Here is a 17309-nt window from a genome sequence, read left to right on the forward strand (position 1 = left end):
ACTTCCATGTAATCATAATTTATCTCCGTGGTCTTTTCACAGGCATGGGTTCGTGGAGTACATTGCTGATTCAGTCTAATTGCTTTCAGCTGAGCTCACAGATACCACCCATAAGCTAAAAGCACACACAACCCTCATGCAATCACCTATTCTTCCTGGTGGGGGGTGCTTAGAGCCATTCCTAGCTCAACCAGTCCCTGAATCCCGGTGTAATTGGTGGGGTGGGTGGAGCTAGCACTCAAAACCTCACCCATTTCTCCCTTACCAGCCAGCTGAGGAGCTCTCTTGCTGTTTATATGTTGGTGGGTGAAAGGGTCTTCTTTCTCTGTAGAAGTGTGGGAAAAGGATTTTTGGGTGTAAGGGATAGGAAGAAGGTAGTGCTGGTTTGGTCTGTGAGAGTGTTAGAAATGACTGAAGGCAGGGGAATGGTTCAGGAGGTAGAAGAAGTTGGCAGTGAAATAGGGAAGAAGGAAGGAGACTGTTCAGCCCCTGTTGCGTGCAGGGTAACGGCTTGGGGGCTGGGTGCAGTGTTTGGGGCGGAGGGATGTGCAATGAATGCTTGCTTTGGAGGATCTGCAGTGTGTGTGTGAAGGTGTTGGGTGTCTCCCATTTTGCGTTGCCTGATGCAAATCCGGTGCCTGGATAGTCAGGGTGAAGACCTGAGGGGCATGGACAGAGCCCTTGGTGTCAAGAGCTGATCCCAGGTATCTGGATTGCTGCTGGCACCTTTACCAGCAGGAATATCTTCTAGGTGATTCTTGGCCTGTTACTGACTTTTGCCTGTGGTCTGAATGCAGTATGTAGCTAAATGGAGCTAGGGTGTGATTTAATTACCTCCTACCCTAGGAAGCACAGGGATTAAGCTCAGTCTCCTATTGTTGCTAAAGCAATCCAGTTTGTACAACCACTTAATAGCCTTTTATTTCATGTCTTAGATCCAGATAGTGTTCTCTGACATGCATCTCTTGGAGCTTTTCCTAAAGGGCTTTGGCTCATTGCAGCATGTGAAGCCTTTATAGCTGTGCTGCCTTGCCCAGCCCTATTGAGGGTATGTCCACACCTCAGTGCAGCTCACTGCCCTGTGTAGGTGGCTGCTGGCTTCTGCCTCTTCTGGGCTGAGAGCTCCAGTGGGTGAGGATGCGCCCTTGCTCAAGCAGAAGATGGGTTGGAAGGCTGGGGCAGAAGCAGGCTCTGGTTTCAGTTGTTCTGAGCTGATGCAAGTGTGGGCTGTTGCTACCTTGTGTCCATGCATGAGATAGCTTGAGGTAAAAATCAACCTCAGAGTAGTGCTAGGTAGGTCAGAGCCTGGACATCTCCAAGGATGGGCATCTTTTTTCTCTCCATCAATGCTGCCACAGGGACCTGAGGAGGAAAATGGATGTGAGGGGATTGTGTTAAGCTCTTCCTGTGGATGTGAGCTCAGTCTCTAATTGTTTTCTTACTCTTTTTCTGAACTGTAAGATTTCCCTCAGCTCTAGGGCACCAAGTGGGAGAAGAACCTGCCATTTAGCTGGTAGAGATGCCAGAGGGCCCATCAGTGAGGAAATTCCAGCTGCTGACCTCCCATTTTGTGGGGCAAGTGGTGGCCAAGGTGGGGGGAAGCAGCAAGAAGATTAATGTGAATGACCTGAATGCCTTGAGGCTCCAGGATTCCCAGGTGAGCTGTACTGAAGATGACCGTATCAGTTTGTGCAGGTCCGAGAGGGAAGCTGCAGATGTCCTGCATCTGTGTCACAGAAGGTGCATAAGATGAGTTGGTTTATTCAGTATATGTATGTAAAGAGGAGCAGCAGGCTTGTTCCTCTCTGCAAGCTCACAGCTGAGATGCATCCCTTAGACCAGAAAGCCAGGTTTCACTTGGCTAGACTGATGTCAGTACTGTAGGTACCTGTAACTATCTAAGTCACACTAGCCTCACCTCAGACTGCATTGTGGTTCTGACTGCGGGCACGAGAGTGAGTTGTTCAAGTCCCTTGTGGCTGGTCTGTGGCTCCAGAGCCACCTTTGAGTTAGCCTGAGACACCTAGCATGAGGTGGGGAGGTGAAGGAGAAGCACCGACAATGGTCTAAAGCCCTGAGTGTGTCTGTGTGTCTGCCCTGACATCTCTTTGTCCTCCCAGGAGCCTCCAGAGTAGCATCTGAGCACTGATCCTCAGGACATCCCACTTTTTTTTTCACTCCCTTCAGGTTCATGGCAAGAACTTATTCCTAGCATTTGTGGCAGCCAGCTCTCCCTTAGGACCAAGCGTGGAAGAGACAGTGCTGCAAAAAGAGGCTGCCACAGGGGCTAGTTCCCTTGCCCAGGGAGGGCAAGAGCAGGTTTGTGCTCCATTGATGCATCCCCAGGAAGAGGAGCTGACGGAGGAACTCCAGAACTCCAGACCTGGTGCCCCAGGTGCAGCATTGGGTCCAGGCAGTTGGCTGCGCTTCCACTTTGGCATGTTTGGCAGCATTCGGGCAAACGAGTTCTCAAGAGCAAGCAGAGCCAATAAGAGGGGGGACTGGAAGGACCCTATACCCAGGTATTTGGCAGAGTCCTCTTACAAACTTTCTTCTCCTGTCATTCTGGAGAAGCACTCTTCTGTCTCGGACTAAATTTCTGTGGAAATGTTTTCAGTCCTCTCCTTTCTTCCCCCCCGCAGTGTTAAAAGTAGGCATGAGTGGTGACACTATGTCTTAATTGAGTAGGTGTATTCAACTAGAGAATCAAGATTGGTTGGTTTGACATGGACACGCTTCATTGTCTTGGTGTTGTGTGTTCTTCCCCCCCCCTTAGTGAGAAGTTTTCTGCCCTTCGCCTTCTGCCTTCTCCCAGCCACAGCATCTCTATTGCTTTCCTTTTTCTGCTCTGTGTTTCATCTCCTTTGTTTTATCTCACCGGAGAACTACGTGATTGCATCTGTGGGATTTAGGTTGCCTGCCAGCAGTACCAGTTCAGTTAAGACTTCTGTTCAAAGAGAGAACTTCTAGAACGCTAAAGTGAATCATGCCCCCAAAATGACTGTTTCTCAGTTACTTTTAAGGAGGGGGGGGGGGGGGGAAGCTCTGGATTAATAGCATGTATCTAGGGTATTTGAGACAGCAATGATAATACCGTTGTAGGAGCCCAGACCACAGGTGGTGTCCTAAGTGCCACTGGAAATGTATTAACAAGGGGTAAATACTGAAGGACAGTGTGGACTCAGCTCATATGAACTGTTTAGCTTGAGGTTGTGGAGTCTCCATCTCCAGAGATGTTCAAAATCTACTTGTATGTCTTCCTGTGCAACTGGCTGTAGAGAACCTGCTTTAGTGCAGGCTGGAGCTCCAGAGGTCCCTTCCAACTCCTGTGATTCTGTAACTACTAGTAATGCACAAGGCGAGTGTCTGGCCTCTGTGTATGTGATGTACAGCACCCCTCCTTTATGCCATTCTTTGAATGATTTATTTTTTCCTACACAAGTAAATTCAGACATAGTTTTGTGTGCTACTTTCAGCATTGGGTCCACTGGTTGTGAACCTTACTGCTGGAGCCCTTTCATTATATGGTTTCACGGGATCATTTGAGTTGGAAGGGACTTTTAAAGGGACATCTGTTCCCACTCCCCTGCAATGAACAGGAACACCAGCAGCTCCATAGGCGCTAAGAGCTCCATCCAGGCTGACCTTGGGTGTCTCCAATTGGACTGCTTGGGATTGCTAAGATAGTTCTCTGCCTGCTGCTGTCTTTAGAGACTACAGAGCAGTGAGAGAAATAACTGTCCATGAGTTGTGCAGATTTTGAACCAAGAGACTTGGCTGAAATCACTAGAAGAGGTGTCTCTGCGCTTTCCGTTCTCTGCAAGTCTCTTCGTCCAAAGCAAAATACAATGAATGAGTCAGGGATGTTTGTGACTAGAAATCTCAGCTTCTCTGCTTCTCCCAGGCTGGTGCTGTATTTTGAGAGTGGAGGCTTCCTCGTTTTCTACAACTGTCGAATGCACTGGTGCTCATCTCCAGTGGCTGATCCCACTTCTGACATCCTGTCTGCGGAGTTCCACCGTGGCCAGGCGCTGGATGCCCTCCGCACGCCCCGTCCCATCTGTGACACCCTCTTGGACCAGAGATACTTCTCAGGGCTGGGTGAGCTGCAGGGCACAGTGGAGGATCAAGAAAGAGGAGAGTGGGTGGGATGCCTACATCTAGATCTGCACATTAGAGTTTATACTTCTTAGTGTTATGACTTCGGGTTGTTCCAGCTGAGAGGATACTTGGTCATTTTGGTGAGGAGAGGGCTTGCAATCTCTAGCTGCAGGGTTGAGTGCACCCTTTGTGTGCAGTGAACTGTCTTAGCATGGGTGGTTGGTACTTGTGGAAGAAAGGAAGATCCATTTGAAGCCTAGCGGGAAGAAACTATCCTCCAGTTTATTCCCAGCTGTAGGTTTACTTCTTGTAAACCACCTCTGATACAGGGAATGGCATTGCAAGGTGTGGTCCTTCAGGCAGAAGTCACAATGACTGGAGATACGGGTTTGCGTTGTCTTGAATAGAAACATCCTTATGATCTCCTTATTTCTGACCCTTTGCAGGGAACATCATTAAGAATGAAGTCCTGTACCTAGCAAAGATCCATCCATTAACACAAGGATCTCTCTTGGCACAATCAGATCTGGAGCATCTGCTTGACTGTGCCGTTCAGTTCACCTCTGACTGGCTGCGGAGCAAGCTGCAAGGCAAAGGGCTGCACCTGCAGATCTACCAGAAAGAGCAGTGTCCTCTTGGGCATGTGGTGATGAAAGGAACCCTTGGATCCCCGGGTGGCTGGAAGAGGCTTACGTGGTGGTGTCCTCAGTGCCAACCTGCAGTGCTGTCAGCCGATGGGGATCTGACCCTGGACACTGAGTGACCTGGTTTTGTGTTCCTTCTTTCCTGGAAGGTGCCTAGGTGGTCTCTGAAAGGTCTTCTGACAAGGGCTTCATGGTTTCTCTGGTGTTCTAGAATCTGTTGCTTATTGACAGTGAGTTGGCAGAGTGAACTGCTCAGCAGAGGTGACAGGATTCACTAGAGTGCCTTGTGCCTCTGGATACAGAAAGGAGAAAGTTTGTATATCTATTTTTTTGTAGCGACACAACTGTGTAAATAGTTTGACTAGTTCTGAGGTGTCCGCACTGGAGTGAATGGAAAAACTAGGGTGTTGAGCAGGTGGCATGAGTCCCCTTGACCCTAGTATGAATGCAACAACTGGTGGTGATTGAACCATGCAGAGGAATGTACTCCTTTCTCCTGAACAGCTTGTGTAGTTCAGCATTAGATAATCCTGCCTCTGCTTATAGCTGAGTATGCATTCTGTAGTGATTAGGTGTGGTTAAAATTAAGTGGCTGTTCCCTCCATCAGCTCTTAGCAGGACAGCAGCCTCCTTCCAAGGGATGAAAACAAACTTCAGCAGTGCTTGGTGCAGCTCATCTCTGCCCACCTGCTGCACTGTCTGCCCCATAGGCAGGGATGGCAATGCTCAGTAAAATCCATAACTAAGTCGAATCAGAAGTATGGCAACTCTGGGAGTGTCTAACGATGTTTGACAGGGAGTGCATAAAACTGGTGATCTGGAAGGTGGCTCTGAAGCAGGAAGGCCTGGAGGTGGATTGGGCTGTCCCTAGTTGGTCAGGGTTGTGTCTCCATGGAAGGTGGAGGCAGAAACTGATGTCCTCTCCCCCTGAACTTGGCTTTAACAGTGGATTGTTGACTTGAGTGAAAAATAAAAACGGGATTAGTGGAAATGCTGACATTCTGCTCAAGTTCAGTATGTCTCTTTGGATCAATTCTTGGTTAAACAACTGAGTGTAGATACACACAGGAAGACTCCATCAGCACAGGTACCAGCAGCATGCCTCAGCTCTCGGGATGGGTCTGAGGAGTGTTTGGACAGTGTTCTCTCTGACATAGGATTTGGGTTTTGGGTGGTCCAAGGGTTGGACTCCGCGATCCTTGTGGGTCCCTTCTGCTGTGGGCTGCTCTGTGATGCTTCTGACTGGAGGTGAGCGCAGAGAAGAAATGTGCAGTGGGTGACTGAAACCAAACAGAATCACCTCAGCTCTGGTAGGGAGTGAAAGAAGAAGGAGCTCAGGGGGCTGGGGGCAGGCTTTGTGCCCCGGGATGGCCGTGAGGATGCTCCAAGACGGGGTGAGGAGCGGTGAGAGGCGGGGCAGCCATTGTTGGACCCCGCCCCTCGGCCCCCTCAGTGCTGCCGGCGGCCACGCGAGTGCCGATGAGCGCCGTCGCCCAATCAGCGCCGCCCGCCGGCCGTCACACCAGCTCCTCCGCTTTCCTATTGGCTGGCGCAAGGCTGGTGCGAGGACACGTCGCCCAATAGGCTCGCCTCAGGCTCACCGAGCCATGGGACGAGCGAGCTGATTGGCGGAGGGGGCGGAGCGGCTCCGCCCACCGGCGGTTAAGCGGCTGTTTGAGGTGGGGGGGGCGCGTCGGGAGCGCGCGAAGTGAGGGCGGGCGCGCGTGTGTGTGTGACAGCGGCGCGGCGCTCATGGAGCTGCTGAAGAAATGGCTGGGGCACCCCGAGGACATCTACCACCTGCTGCGCTTCAAGATGGGCGGCTACCGGGCCGTCATGCCGCGCATGGACCCGGTAAGCGGCGAGGAGGGGCTCGGGTGGGCGTCAGCTCGCGGGGAGCGGCGCGGGTTGGGGGGGAGGGGGGGGGTGCCGTGCCGTGCTTCCTGCTCCCCGTGCATTGCACCGCGTCGGGCTTCCCCTTGCACTGCGCGAGCTCAGAGCATCCCACGGCCTCGGTGCTGCGTGTGCACCGCGCTTCCTTGGACCGTCACGCAGCCGCGGTGCTGTGCAGTGCGCTGCTGCTGCTGCTGCTCGCCGCGCGTTGCTTTGGTGCTGGGTTTGCGTGCACCGCGTCTGCTCGGAGCATCCCGTAACCGCGCTGCTTTGCGCGTCTTGCGCCTTCTCAGAGCGCTGCGCGGCCGGCCCCGGCGCTTTGCAACAGCTTCCTACTTCCCGTGCGTCTCACCTGCCGGGAGCATCGCCCAGCCGCGGTGCTTTTCAGCAGCTCGATGCATCCCGCGGCTGCACCGCACGGACGGCAGCGCTTTGCAGCGGCGCGCAGCTTGCCATGCCGCGCACGCACTCTGCGTTCCCCGTGCATTGCCCAGCCGTGGAGCAGCGCACGGCCTCGGTGCTTTGCACGCATCGCGCCGGCTCGGAGCATCGCTCAGCTCCGCGCTCCGGCGTTGCCCGGCGCCCCGCGGTGCTGGCAGGGGGCGCGCCGCGCTTAGGGGCCGGTCTCGGGGCGGAGCCCCCTGCCTTGGCCGGCCCCCCCCCTCTCTCCTTCTCCCCCCGCCGTGCCCATGGCGGCCAGCAGCAAGGCCGCGGCTCTGCTGAAGCGCACGTTGGCCATGTCCCCCCCGCGGGGCGCTCCCCGGGCGGCTCTGGGGCGGCTGCGGGGCGGAGGGCGGCGGGGACAGCGCAGCGGTGCCGCTTCCCCCGGGCTCCCCGCTGCCGCTCGCCTCCAGCCCCCCCCGTCCCCCCCGTTGTGCCCGCAGGAATCGCTGGGACTCGGGCTCCGCACGTGTTACCGCTACCTCAACCAGACCAGCCGCAGTTTCGCCGCCGTTATCCAGGCGCTGGACGGAGAGCTACGGTGAGTGGGGATGGGGGGGTGTGCGGTTGTTATTGGGGCTGCTGGGTTGGGTCTGGGGGGGGGTGGGGGGGTGGTTTGTGCAGTGTCCCCCCGTGCATTGGCTCGGTGGTCAAGGGGGGCTCTGCAGGGCTCCCATGCGCTGGGGCTGCTTGGTGGCAATAGTAGGAGGGCTCCACGCAGTGTCCCCGGGTGCTGGGGCTGCGTGGCTAAGCAGATCTGGGGGTCTGCCCGATGTCACCGTGCTCGGGGGTGTTTGGTTGGGATAGGAGAGAGCGTGGAACATGTAATAGTACTGGAGCTGTTGGGTTGGGATAGCTGCAGGGGGGCAGTCTGTACAATGCCCCCCCAGTGCTATGTCTGCTTGGTTGGTATGGCAGGAGGTGTCCATGCAATATCCCCAGGCTTTGGGACTGCTTGGTTGGGATAGCAGGAGGTGCCTATATATCCCCAGGCACCAGGGCTCTCTGACTGAGCTGGTTGGGGGTGTCAGTGCAGTGCCCCCGAGTACTGGGGCTGCTTGGTTGGGCTGTGCAGGGGTTATTGGGGCCATGCAGTGCCCCCAGGCGCTAGGGCTGCTGGCTTGGGATGGCCTGGGGTGTCCATGCAAGCGTCATGGATCCCAGGACTTCTTGGCTGAATTGGGTGGGAGGTGTCCATGCTATATGCTCCTTGATTGAGCCGCTGGGAAGTGCTCTACCACATTGAGCAAAGCTTTCCAGAGGTGCTCAGTGCAACCCTACTACGTGCAGCAAGACATGCGCTTCATCCCAGCGGAGCTGCTCAAGCATGATGCCTCCATTCTGCTCCCTCCCAGCAGTGGAGCTCCTGTGTTCCTCAGCCTGGGGACTGCAAGTTCTCAGCCAGCAGATGGTTAAATGCAGCACTGGGCAGCGTGCTGTTTGTGACACCCTGGGAATGTGTGTCCTGGCAGCTTCGGGAGCTGCTTTTGGGTGCCGCGCTGGCTGGGAGGGGTGGTGAGGCATGGTGGGAAGCAACAAACAAAACCTGGGGTCTGGACCCTGCAGGAAAGGTGCATGTGGGATCAGCTGCCCCTAAAGCTTCATCTGAGGGTTCCTCAGAGGCTTGCTCTGTGCTCGCTTTTGCTTCACAAGTTTTGATAACTTATGCAGGAAAACTTCACATGGTAATAATAACAGATGATGCAAGACTCAGCTTGCCTTGGGATCTTGTACATAAGCATGCATGCTTTCTCCATTTCCTTATATTCTTACAGAAATGGCTATTTTCAGTACAGATCTTTTTGCAGTTAATCCCAAGCCAGGTCAGTAATTAAAGCTAGGAGTTGCTCTAAGTTTCATGCTGTGCTTGCAGCCAAGCAGCTTTGTGCAGTGCCAGCCCCAGCACTGGGCTATCTGTGGGTTTCCCAGCCCGGGGCTGCTATTTTGGATGCTGCCCCGTAGTTATGTCCAGCATTTGTGAAGTGTCTGCAGCTTGTTTTGCAGGAAGGCAAAGAAACCCAGCGGTTTGGCTCGGATTGTGTGGAGAGGTATGAGCAGAGCCAGGCACTGCACTTCTTTTTTTCCTTGCTTCCTGCATCTGCTAATATAGAGATTAAGATACCAATCAATAAAACACCTAGCAATCCGCTCCCTGTGTATGTTTGCAGTGTGCTTGCCTTGGTCACCCTGCTGTTATCTTGTCTGTTTTCCCAATCTTTAATCCTTGTATTGTAGCTTACTGGGATTATGAAGACTCCTTATCCTGAGGGCTTGGAAACTCCATGCCTGGCATCCTAAAAATGCTGTTGCTGGGTGTTTGCAGCCTACACGTGGGGATTGCTGCTGAATTACAGCTGGCTCTGTAGAGGATCAAAAGAAATTAATTATCGAAGCACAGTAGTTTCACTTGAAGAGTTTAGAGACAAGAGAGGGAAAATAGGAAGGTTGTGGTTTACGGAGCTTGAACCTGGTTGGAACAGCAGCGTTACCCAAGGAGTTGATTTTGCTAGCTCAGGTCAGAGGAGTGCTGCCATTGATAGAACAACAGTTAAACTGGCTCATAGGAAAGTTTCAGCGCTTCCTCTGAAGACTTCATAAAACAGAGCTTCTGGGAGAGTGCTCGGAGTGATGCTCCCCAGGCTAGGGCACAGCAAGTTGGGCTCGAAGACATTGGTCTCCTCTTGCTTAGTTTCTTTTTGGCTGGATAAACCTTGTGCCCTGTGGGCCGTGGCCTTATCCAGCCCATTTCTCCATGGCTGGGGCAGTTTCTTGGCAAGTGGGAGGCTCAAAACTTGGATTTCATCGCCAGCTGAGCCAGTGTTGTAGCTCCTGGTGGTGGGAAGAGGAGGGAGATGCTGCTCGGTTCCTCTGCTCCCAGCCCAGTGCTCTTTTGGGAAGGATGCTGCAGGTTCCTATGCTCTGCAGAGAGGACCAGCCTTGCGCAGAGCTGGGGAGAAAGGAGACCTTGTCTGGGGATGGGAGAGCTGCAGCTGGGACAGAAATGGAGGAATGGAATCATAGAATATTTCAAGTTGGCAGGGGCGTGCACAGATCATCGAGTCCAGCTCCTGGCTCCACGCAGGACCCATCCCAGGTGCAGAACTCAAGCTCCAGCCCCAGGCTGAAGCCAGCCTCGCTCTGTAGAAGTGATCACATCTCATTTTGTGAGGGGGAGGTGGTGCCACTCCTCTTCCCAACACTGCTACGTGCTTTTTGGCAAGGAGCACGCTGCCTTGTTGGCTTTGGCCCCTCGCATCATCCTCGGTCTGGAGCTGAGCTCTGACTGTGGTGCTCGGAACCCTGCAGAGCTCCAGGCAGAGCGTGCTCACCGCACCAAGGGTTTGGTGGTGGGATTTTTTTTAATGATTTCATTTAGTCAAATCGCCATGGAGCTAAATTCCGTACCTGACAGAAGCTGAGGATGCAGATTTAAGGTTAGGATGAGGAAGAGGGATTGAATACTTGAGTGCAGAGTGTGATGGAGGCGTGTCCTGTTCCAAGTGCCATTCAGCTCATGCTACATCCCAGGCTGCGCTTTGTTAAATAGCTGTTAATTAAGGAAAAAGATGCCAAATTTAACGGTGTTCCCTCCAAGACTTGCTCATTTTCCCTGCCTGCTTGCGTATTGCCATCCCAGGAGAGCCATGCTTCCACCTAGTAATGAGCACTCAAGCAATCCCAGCTCGTTTCCATTTGTCAAGCAGTTAATAAGTACATCACCCCTTTGAAAACTCATTAAGGGCTAGGGGATTATTTTACATCCATTCAGCATTTCTCATCGTCGGGAAAGTTTTCTGTGCTTCCTTTTGCAGCAGTACCCTTTCTCTGTAATTTCTTCTCGCACATCTTCCCATCCGTGTGCAGCAAGCCAGGGAATTCAACACACAGAGCCTTTGGGGCTCTATCTGCCTGTCCTAACCTTCCTCTTATTCCCCACAGACTCGGTAGAAGGGCTGTAGGTGCAGGGAAGGGTGAGCAATAGGAGCAATCCACCTGCTTTTTTTTCCCCTGTCCTTTGCATTTGCTTTTTCCTGTAAACAGCCCTTGGGCTCTGTCTCTTGGGTCCTAGTGAGCACTGCCTTGGAGCCTTGGCGCTCATTTTTAGATCTTGCAGTGCCCTGCACGGTGGTAAATAGCCAGAAGCCTTGCAAGGAGCACTCTGGGTTTCTGAAGCCATGTGTTTCACCCTTAACCTGCTCTTGTTGCCCTGGGATTTGAGCAACTCGTTCTCAGGCATTTTATCCTTCCCTTCCTGCATGGCCAGAGATTGGCACTGTCCTCACATCAGTGCTGGAAGAGGGAGCAGACGTGAGTATCTCCATGCTTGTGTCGTGTTGAACTGGAAGTGCCTCACCAAACACTGTGATGAATCTAAGCTGTGTTTCCTGTGTAACAGGCAATCCTGAGTAAGGGACGATGGGTTTTTCTCTCCCCACAGACACGCCGTCTGTATATTTTACCTAGTTCTCCGTGCCCTGGACACCATAGAGGATGACATGACCATCAGCTTAGATGTAAAGGTCCCGATGCTGATTGAGTTTCACTCTTATCTCTATCAACCGGAGTGGAAATACATGGAGAGCAAGGAGAAGCACCGGCAGGTGCTGGAGGACTTCCCGACGGTAAGACAGCCACCTCTTCCTTCAGCTGCCTGGGTCACCTCGTGTGCAGCCATCTCCGTGTTGCACGTGGTTCAGTAGCTCTTAGGAAAGAGGAGGACCCATCACCTCCACGTGGGGCTGGAGTGCAGAACCCAAAGGTTGTGCAGATACATGCATGAACCAGAGAAGGGTTCAGAAGGGAAAGAGAGGACACGCTTTATTTTTTCAGTGTGAGGGCACTGGAATCACTGAACCATGCAGAAGGAGGATCTCACGCTTTCTGTGCTGCTTGATGCATTTCCCCTTGTGCAAAGGGCACCTGTGTGTCTTGCAGGGCCAAAGCTTGAGTGGGCTTAGAAGAACAGAGCAGCAGAAACTTCTTTCCTTCCCCATGGTTCGCTCAACATGGTGCTCTCATAAATTAGAAGAAACTTTGTGCACCAAATGTAGCTAGTTTTGTCCTGTAAATCCCAGATGAGACCAGTCCAAGGCCACAGAGCCTTCCCAAAGATATTGTTGTGTCTGATCTGCTGCCAGAGCCTGTAACATCTAGACTGAGAACAGACAGAGCCTGTGCTTTTGAGGGCCTTGAAACAACTCTCCTTGTGGGAGTTATCCTGGATCTCTAGCCAGGGATGAGAGCCTGGTAAACAAGTCTTACTCTTGTCCTCTAATAAAAGGTGAACTCTGATGTTGTTGGTTTTTTTTCTGACGCTGTTTTTATTTCCTCTTGGTTGCTTGTGATACAGATCTCCATGGAGTTTAGGAACCTGGCAAAGGTCTACCAGGATGTGATTTCTGATATTTGTCACAAGATGGGTGTTGGGATGGCAGAGTTCTTGGAAAAGAAGGTGGATTCTCAGCACGAGTGGGATCGGGTAAGTCCACCCAGACACGCTGCATGTCAGTAGGAAGGCTTGCAGGTTTGCATGTGCAATGCAGTGAATCAGTGGGAAGAAGACAGGGTTTCCTTTGAGGAGCAGGGCTGGCCATTGCATCTCTTCCTACATGATATTCACATGCAGGAGCCGCCTTCTGAAATCCAGTGTCTTTCATGTCCACGTTGTCTCTAGGGAAAGAGCATTCCTGTGCGAAGTGGATTCAGCAGAGGGAGGGAGGCTGTAAGGGCTTGGAGAGAGTGGAGCTGCTGGTCCTGTGGATAACAGGGGGAGGGCATGGCTGGCTGGTGTCACCCACCAGCACCTGTTTTGGGTGACCCATCAGCTGTTCCCTTGTGGGCAGCTCATTTGGGTGCTGAAAGCAGAGTAGCACCAGCAGTCACTGACGAGGCAGGGGACTTCCTTGGCAAAGTGTTTGCTGAGCATGGAACAGCTGAGATGGAGCAAGGAGGGCTGTGCAAACACGTAGAAAATGTAGTGTGAATTACCTCCTGAGCATCACTTCTGTGAAACATGCTGTGCTAAGTAGGCAGCTCTTTGTAACTGCTCCTTTTATCTTGTGTGGTTTTTTTTCTGCCCTTTCCACTCCTGATACCTCACAGTATTGCCACTACGTTGCTGGGCTGGTGGGGATAGGCCTTTCCCGGCTCTTCTCTGCATCAGAGCTAGAAGATCCTATTGTAGGACAAGACACAGAGCTGGCAAACTCCATGGGCCTCTTCCTGCAAAAAACCAACATCATACGTGACTATCTAGAGGACCAGCTGGAAGGAAGGGAGTTCTGGCCCAGAGAGGTAAGGGAAAACATTGCCTTTGGGTGAGCAAGTCTGCTGTGCTTCTCGAGGAAATGCTTGTAGTGTGCTAAAAAAAAAGACTGAAGGTGCTGTTGTTGCTGCTCTGATAGTGATTTGCAGCTTCTCATTATAACAGTTCCTTCTAGAATTTTCTTGAAAATCCCTATGGGAAGGGTTTTCCCATCACTGATAACTTTGTTCCTGTCCCTTTATAATCTTTTGTACTTCTATCCAAGATCTGTTGTGGATGTAGCCAACGAGCCATGCTTTCCAGGACACGTGTCTCACAAATGAACTGCAGGGTGCATAGTTTAAGGTGCACTTCTAAAATTGCAGCATCCCTCGTGTCCCTTTAAATCAAAGTTAATGGGAATGATTTGACAGTCTACAGATCTGGCTGATAGGGCCTGGCACGTGAGCTGTATTTCTTTGCCCTACCTAGAGGAGGCATGAAGGTGCACCCTCTTTCCTCAGAGCCTCCATCTGTATGAAGGTCACTGTCACGTTTCCAGAGCCCTTCCTTTAGCCTTGTAAGTCCCAGTCCTTCGAGGCTCTGGTGGTTATTATTGGTTCCCCAGACCCCATGCTGTTACTGATTTCTCCTTTATGATGTGAATGTACCCTCCAACTTCTGAGTCCTTATCTTGGTGTTTAGGTTTGGAGCAGATACACGAAGAAGCTCTCTGACCTTGCCAAACCAGAGAACATAGATATGGCTGTCCAGTGTCTGAATGAGCTCATCACCAATGCTCTCCGCCACGTCCCTGATGTCCTCACTTACCTGTCTCGCCTGAAAAACCAAAGTGTCTTCAACTTCTGTGCTATCCCCCAGGTAGGTTATTACATCCAGGTGGTTATTCATCATCTGCAGCCCAGGCAATCTGAAGTTGGAGGGTTATATGGCATGTCACAGCCTGTATTATTCTGGTACCTGCCATTTCTGCTGTAGGTGAGATTGCGGCTTCACTCCAGAGTGTTTTGCCATTGCTGTCACTAGGACCAAGGTTATTTCCTTTGCAATCTCCTTGTAGTATAGTGAGAGTTCTTTGTGTTTCTCCTTTAGGTGATGGCTATTGCCACTCTTGCTGCCTGCTATAACAACAAACAGGTGTTCAGAGGGGTAGTGAAGATCCGGAAGGGACAAGCTGTCACTCTGATGATGGATGCCACAAACATGCAATCTGTCAAAGCCATCATGTACCAGTATGTGGAAGAGGTAGGTCGAGCAGCTTGCTTGGAGTCATTTCTGGCTATTGTGTTCTCATTCCTGGTGTAGAATCGGCAGTCCCTTGCAGACCCATGAATCTATTAATCCTTTCATTACATTTCTATTAGTCAGGGCACCTGACGTGGTTTTAGCATGGACCAAACTGGGTGCTTGGTCCTTTAAACTGACCTTGCACAGATCTGTGCCTGTGCATAGAGGCAGAGACCAACATCTTGCCTTCATTCTGGTTGAGAGCAGGGTGAGTCAGCATTCACAGTGCCAGAGCTTCCTGTCTGAGTGGGCAAGAGGACTGTTCCAGCAGCACTTTTCTTCTAAACAGGTTGCATCATCTCCCCAAAGACAGCTCTGCAGCTAGTGCTCTTGTTTTCACCGTGTCCATAGTTGCAGCTAATGTGGTGCAGTTTGTGTGTGCGCTTCCTGGCCAGCATTAACGGAGGCTGGCTCTTGGCAGGTATTTAAAGCAGCGGGACTCGTGGCTTCAGGGTCCTGTGAGTGTTAAAAGTTTACAGAGAAGAACAGCCAGTGAATGGATTCATGGGAACAAATACGTCCAGTGAGGACCGTTTAATAAAAATGATGTCATGCATCAGGGAGACCCCAAACCGTGGGTTGTTAGAGCTCCCTTTGGAGGCAGGCCAACCCCATGACAGGAGGGTTTTCCAACCCCAAGACCATGGCATTTTCCAGTTGAGGTTAACTGTGGTCTGCAGTCACACCAGCTGCTGGTCACCCTGGGGTGTCCTTGCTGCTTTGGGGTGAGCTGCAGCCCAGCAGCAGTGAGTGAGGCTTGCTGGGCCAGAACCGCTTGCCCCAGCAGCACCACTTTGTGGCTGATGTCGGTGTCGGAGGCCCTGTGGTCCATGTCTCATCATGGGGTGCCCTCAAGAGGCTGCCTGGCTTAATGCACTTCTCAAGGGAAATGGGCCCTGGCCCCACGCAGCAGCTGAGCCCTCCACCATGAGGTGACTCTTGAGGACGTGGTGCCCGTGACCCACGAAGCTCCCTCTTCCACGCAGAATTCCTATTTATCTCCTCAACCACGTGTGTAATCCCTCTTTCCCCTTCCCCAGATCTACCAGAAGATCCCCAGCACGGACCCTTCATCCAACAAGACGCAGCAGATCATCGCCTCCATCCGTGCCATGAGCCTGCCCAACGGCCCCATGGCCTCGCGTCACCACTATTCCCCCATCTACCTGTCGTGTGCCATGCTCCTGGCTGCCCTGAGCTGGCAGTACCTGAGCACCATCTCCAAGGCCGCTGAAGAATACGTCCAAGCGGGTGAGAACTGAAGAATGGGTGGGAATGAGACGATCAGAAGATGGGCAGCAGAGGAGGAGGCTCCTTGTCCCCCCGGGGGTGGGGATGGCCGGGTGCCACCAGGTCCATGGGCGGTGATGAGGATGGGACGCTGGTGGGTTGGAGCACCGGGGTGATGGCGTGGCATCGTCGGACCCCGCTCCTCCCCTCTCCTTCCGTCTGCACAGATGGTTACAAACGCCAATTGGAGTCTTACTGTTTGGGGTTGAATTTTTTTTTTTTCCCTCCTTTCCTGTTGGACAGTTTACCTGATTGTTACTATTATTATTTTGGTTAGGATGGTTTAAATAGAAACTCCAATTGCCTCTTTTCTTGCTTGAGATTTAAGACCCCTTTCCAGCTCAGAACTGGGGGATGGGAGCCTTTGGGTTTTGCCTCCCTTTCTTACACAGGCCCTACCCCATCACTGGAAGTATATGGAGGGCTCTGGCTTCAGCAAGGAGGGACTAGTCTTAGCTAAGGGAAAGGTCTGGCCATCTTCTGGCCACCAACCCAGGCTGGGTGACATCCTGCAGCCTGGAAATGGGCAGGGGCAATCTTCACTTTTCTGTTGTACTGGAAGAGGCTGCTAGGCTTGAAACAAGCCCTTTTGTGTTAAGTATGTTGGAGATGTTAACGTGCATCCTGCTGGAAGCCATCTATTGCATCTCCTTCAAACACTGCACTGTGGAGTTGTAGAGCTTTGTATTTTAGCAGCTGAGGGTGGGTGAAAGGGAGGGGCAAGGAGGTGCCACCTACTCTTTGCTGCAAGGTCTGGGCTCTGCACTTCTTCAGCCCATGGGGAGGGGTGGCCTGGGCAGGTTTCCCCAGCCCACTTGGCTGCAGCTGGGGTTGCTTAGGGTTCATCTGACAAACGAACTGGAAGAGTTTTCTGCTGCTCCATTGAAAACACATCAGCCTGGACTTCGAGTGGGCCGCGTTTCTAACGTGAACAAGCAGGGCTGGCAAGAGGAGACAACTATTTTCAAGTCCCGTTTTCCTGGGGTGTAATTTTGTTTTCAGTGTCCCTAATCCTCCACTGCTGCTTTGTGTGATGGGGGGACAGCCTGGTACAGGACAGCAAAATCTACCAGGTAGTTCATTGGCCTTTGCAAGGCCAAGCCCGTGTGGCCAGACTGTTACTTGGAGGGAGGACCCCTACTGCACAAGTACCGGTGTAGATAGTTTTAAGCTGTTGTTTAAAAAGAACTTGGGGTAGCTCCCTTTGTGCAGCTTCCTGTCTTGTTGAAATTAAAAGTTTTCTTTGGAAAAAAAAATAATATATATATATAGTGTTGGAGAATTTGTTCAGCTGTTCTTTCTTTCATTTTGGTAGTTCCTCACCGTGCCACAAAGTTGTAGCCCTCAGCTCAGACGATGCTTCCTACCTCCCACTGGTAGCAGTGTAT

The 17309-nt window shown here is 52.2% G+C and overlaps 2 protein-coding genes across 2 annotated transcripts; both read left to right on the forward strand.

The window, feature by feature from the left end:
- Nucleotides 68-5742, forward strand: NEIL2 (nei like DNA glycosylase 2). The gene is made up of 5 exons (XM_021390208.1): nucleotides 68-302; nucleotides 1462-1657; nucleotides 2188-2522; nucleotides 3905-4101; nucleotides 4548-5742. The coding sequence occupies exons 2-5, from the start codon at nucleotides 1520-1522 to the stop codon at nucleotides 4862-4864; spliced, it is 987 nt and encodes a 328-aa protein (XP_021245883.1). The 5' UTR covers nucleotides 68-302; nucleotides 1462-1519; the 3' UTR covers nucleotides 4865-5742.
- FDFT1 (farnesyl-diphosphate farnesyltransferase 1) lies at nucleotides 6424-17203 on the forward strand. The gene is made up of 8 exons (XM_021390202.1): nucleotides 6424-6599; nucleotides 7523-7620; nucleotides 11518-11701; nucleotides 12430-12558; nucleotides 13182-13373; nucleotides 14029-14205; nucleotides 14437-14589; nucleotides 15672-17203. Exons 1-8 carry the CDS (start codon nucleotides 6498-6500, stop codon nucleotides 15891-15893), a joined length of 1257 nt encoding a protein of 418 aa, XP_021245877.1. The 5' UTR covers nucleotides 6424-6497; the 3' UTR covers nucleotides 15894-17203.

This window comes from Numida meleagris, chromosome 3 (genome assembly GCF_002078875.1).
Source record: "Numida meleagris isolate 19003 breed g44 Domestic line chromosome 3, NumMel1.0, whole genome shotgun sequence".
Classification (NCBI taxonomy): Eukaryota; Metazoa; Chordata; class Aves; order Galliformes; family Numididae; genus Numida; species Numida meleagris.